Here is a 2,419-nt window from a genome sequence, read left to right as displayed (position 1 = left end):
ATATGATTTAAAATAAGACATAAACGTTGCTTCCATAATATTGAGTATGTCAGATAAAAGTCGCTGGAAAGATTAAGTTGCGTGAAGATTCTCCATGTTATGTTTTTCTTTGTTATTACTTCATTGCTCACATTAAAAAATTATAAAATTTAGTCTAAGATATTTTTATTCTTAAGAAAATAGTGGATTTTGCTTATATGAATGTCCTTACTCAATACTCAATTAGTAAATGCCTGTTGGTGTTAATGTTGCAGACAATTGGGGAAATGCATGGAGATAACCAGAGTGAGGCCTCAGAGTTCCTACTCCTGGGGATCTCAGAGAGTCCTAAAGAGCAGTGGATCCTGTTCTGGATGTTCCTGTCCATGTACCTTATCACAGTGGTGGGAAATGTGCTCATCATCCTGGCCATTGGCTCTGACTCTCACCTGCACACTCCCATGTATTTATTCTTAGCCAACCTCTCCTTCACAGACTTCTTCTTTGTCACCAATACAATTCCCAAGACATTAGTAAACCTTCAGTCTCAGAACAAAGCCATCTCCTATGCAGGGTGTCTAACACAGCTCTTCTTCTTGGTCTGCTTGGTGACACTGGACAACTTCATCCTGGCCACAATGGCATATGATCGCTATGTGGCCATCTGCCGCCCCCTTCACTATGTCACAGCCATTAGTCCTGGACTCTGTATTTTGCTCCTCACCTCGTGTTGGACACTTTCTGTCCTCTATGGCCTCTTCCTCACCCTCTTCATGACCAAGGTAACATTCTGTGGGTCCCAGAAGATCCGCTACATCTTCTGTGAGATGTATGTCTTGCTGAGGCTCGCATGCTCCAACACCCAGATCATTCACACAGTGCACATTACCACAGGCTGTTTCATTTTCTTCACACCCCTAGGGATCATGATCATGTCCTATGCCTGGATTGTCAAACCATCCTCCGAATACCCTCAGCCTCTAGCAAGTATAAAGCTTTCTCCACCTGTGCTTCCCATTTGGCTGTGGTCTCCCTCTTCTATGGGACACTTGGTATGGTATATCTGCAGCCCCTTCAAACTTACTTCTTGAAGGACTCAGTAGCCACAGTGATGTATGCTGTGGTGACCCCCATGATGAACCCTTTCATCTACAGCTTGAGGAACAAGGACATGCATGGGGCTCTGGGAAGACTGTTCCTAGGGAAAGCTTTCCAGAAGTTGACATGAGGTAATTCGGGACATTGAAGTGGAGACTGTATAACTTCACACCCCAAAATCTCGTATTTGCCTCACCTCTACTTAAGTCACTAAGATAAAGCAATATAAGTGTGTTTCTTAAAGAAAAAATCTCTAAATATGTTATTTAAATCTGGTGTAATTACAGGGAAAAATGTATAGGATCATCATCATGGAAGGGAATCTTGCAGGCCTGTGATTATTGGTGGGTCAGGTGGACAGAAGAATGGTGAAAACATGGAGGATCTAAACAGCATGGTTGATGTGCTTGATCTGTGGCATTTACATGCAGTGATCAGAAACAGATATTTTTCGTAGGCACATATGGAACATTTGCAGGAATTATTAGGTACTAGACCATACAAACACACACACACCTCAAAAAAATCAAGCAATAGAATCTGATCATAATTCAGTTGGTTTGAATGTTAATGACAGAAAGGTAAATAGCAAATCCCAAATTTGTGGACATTGGAAGGCAAAATGTTATGTAACTCAAGGTTAGAAATGAAATCAAAATGGGAATTTGAAAATATCTAGCACCAAATAGTAATAGAGACATTGCATGTCAAAACTTGTAGGACATGATGCTATAGATAAAAGACTGGTATCCAAGATCTACAAAGAACTTCTCAAACTCAATATGCAAGAAACAAATAAACAAATCATAAAATGGGCAGAAGATATGAACAGACACTTTTCCAATGAAGACATACAAATGGCTAACAGACACATGAAAAAATGTTCAAAATCATTAGCCATCAGGGAAATTCAAATCAAAACCACACTGAGATACCACCTTACGCCAGTTAGAATGGCAAAGATAGACAAGGCAAGAAACAACAATTGTTGGAGAGGATGTGGAGAAAGGGGATCCCTCCTACATTGTTGGTGGGAATGCAAGTTGGTACAGCCACTCTGGAAAACAGTGTGGAGGTCCCTTAAAAAGTTAAAAATTGAACTACCCTATGACCCAGCCATTGCACTACTGGGTGTTTACCCCAAAGATACAGACGTAGTAAAGAGAAGGGCCATATGCACCCCAATGTTCATAGCTGCATTGTCCACAATAGCCAAATCATGGAAGGAGCCGAGATGCCCTTCAACAGATGACTGGATTAAGAAGCTGTGGTCCATATATACAATGGAATATTACTCAGCTATCAGAAAGAACGAATTCTCAACATTTGCTGCAACATGGAC

General features: G+C 40.9%; 1 protein-coding gene across 1 annotated transcript; it reads left to right on the top strand.

Annotated features, from left to right (window-relative positions):
- Positions 1-266: 266 nt before the first annotated feature.
- On the top strand, positions 267-1,207 carry LOC100478828 (olfactory receptor 1D2-like). Its single transcript, XM_011223397.1, is given in 2 exon segments — positions 267-933; positions 936-1,207. Coding segments are annotated over 2 exon segments (939 nt in total).
- The last annotated feature ends 1,212 nt before the right edge of the window (positions 1,208-2,419 follow it).

The sequence above is a fragment of the Ailuropoda melanoleuca genome, chromosome 13 (genome assembly GCF_002007445.2).
Source record: "Ailuropoda melanoleuca isolate Jingjing chromosome 13, ASM200744v2, whole genome shotgun sequence".
NCBI classification, from domain to species: Eukaryota; Metazoa; Chordata; class Mammalia; order Carnivora; family Ursidae; genus Ailuropoda; species Ailuropoda melanoleuca.
Note: the sequence above shows the minus strand (reverse complement) of the source record. Positions and strands in the feature narration are given on the sequence as shown.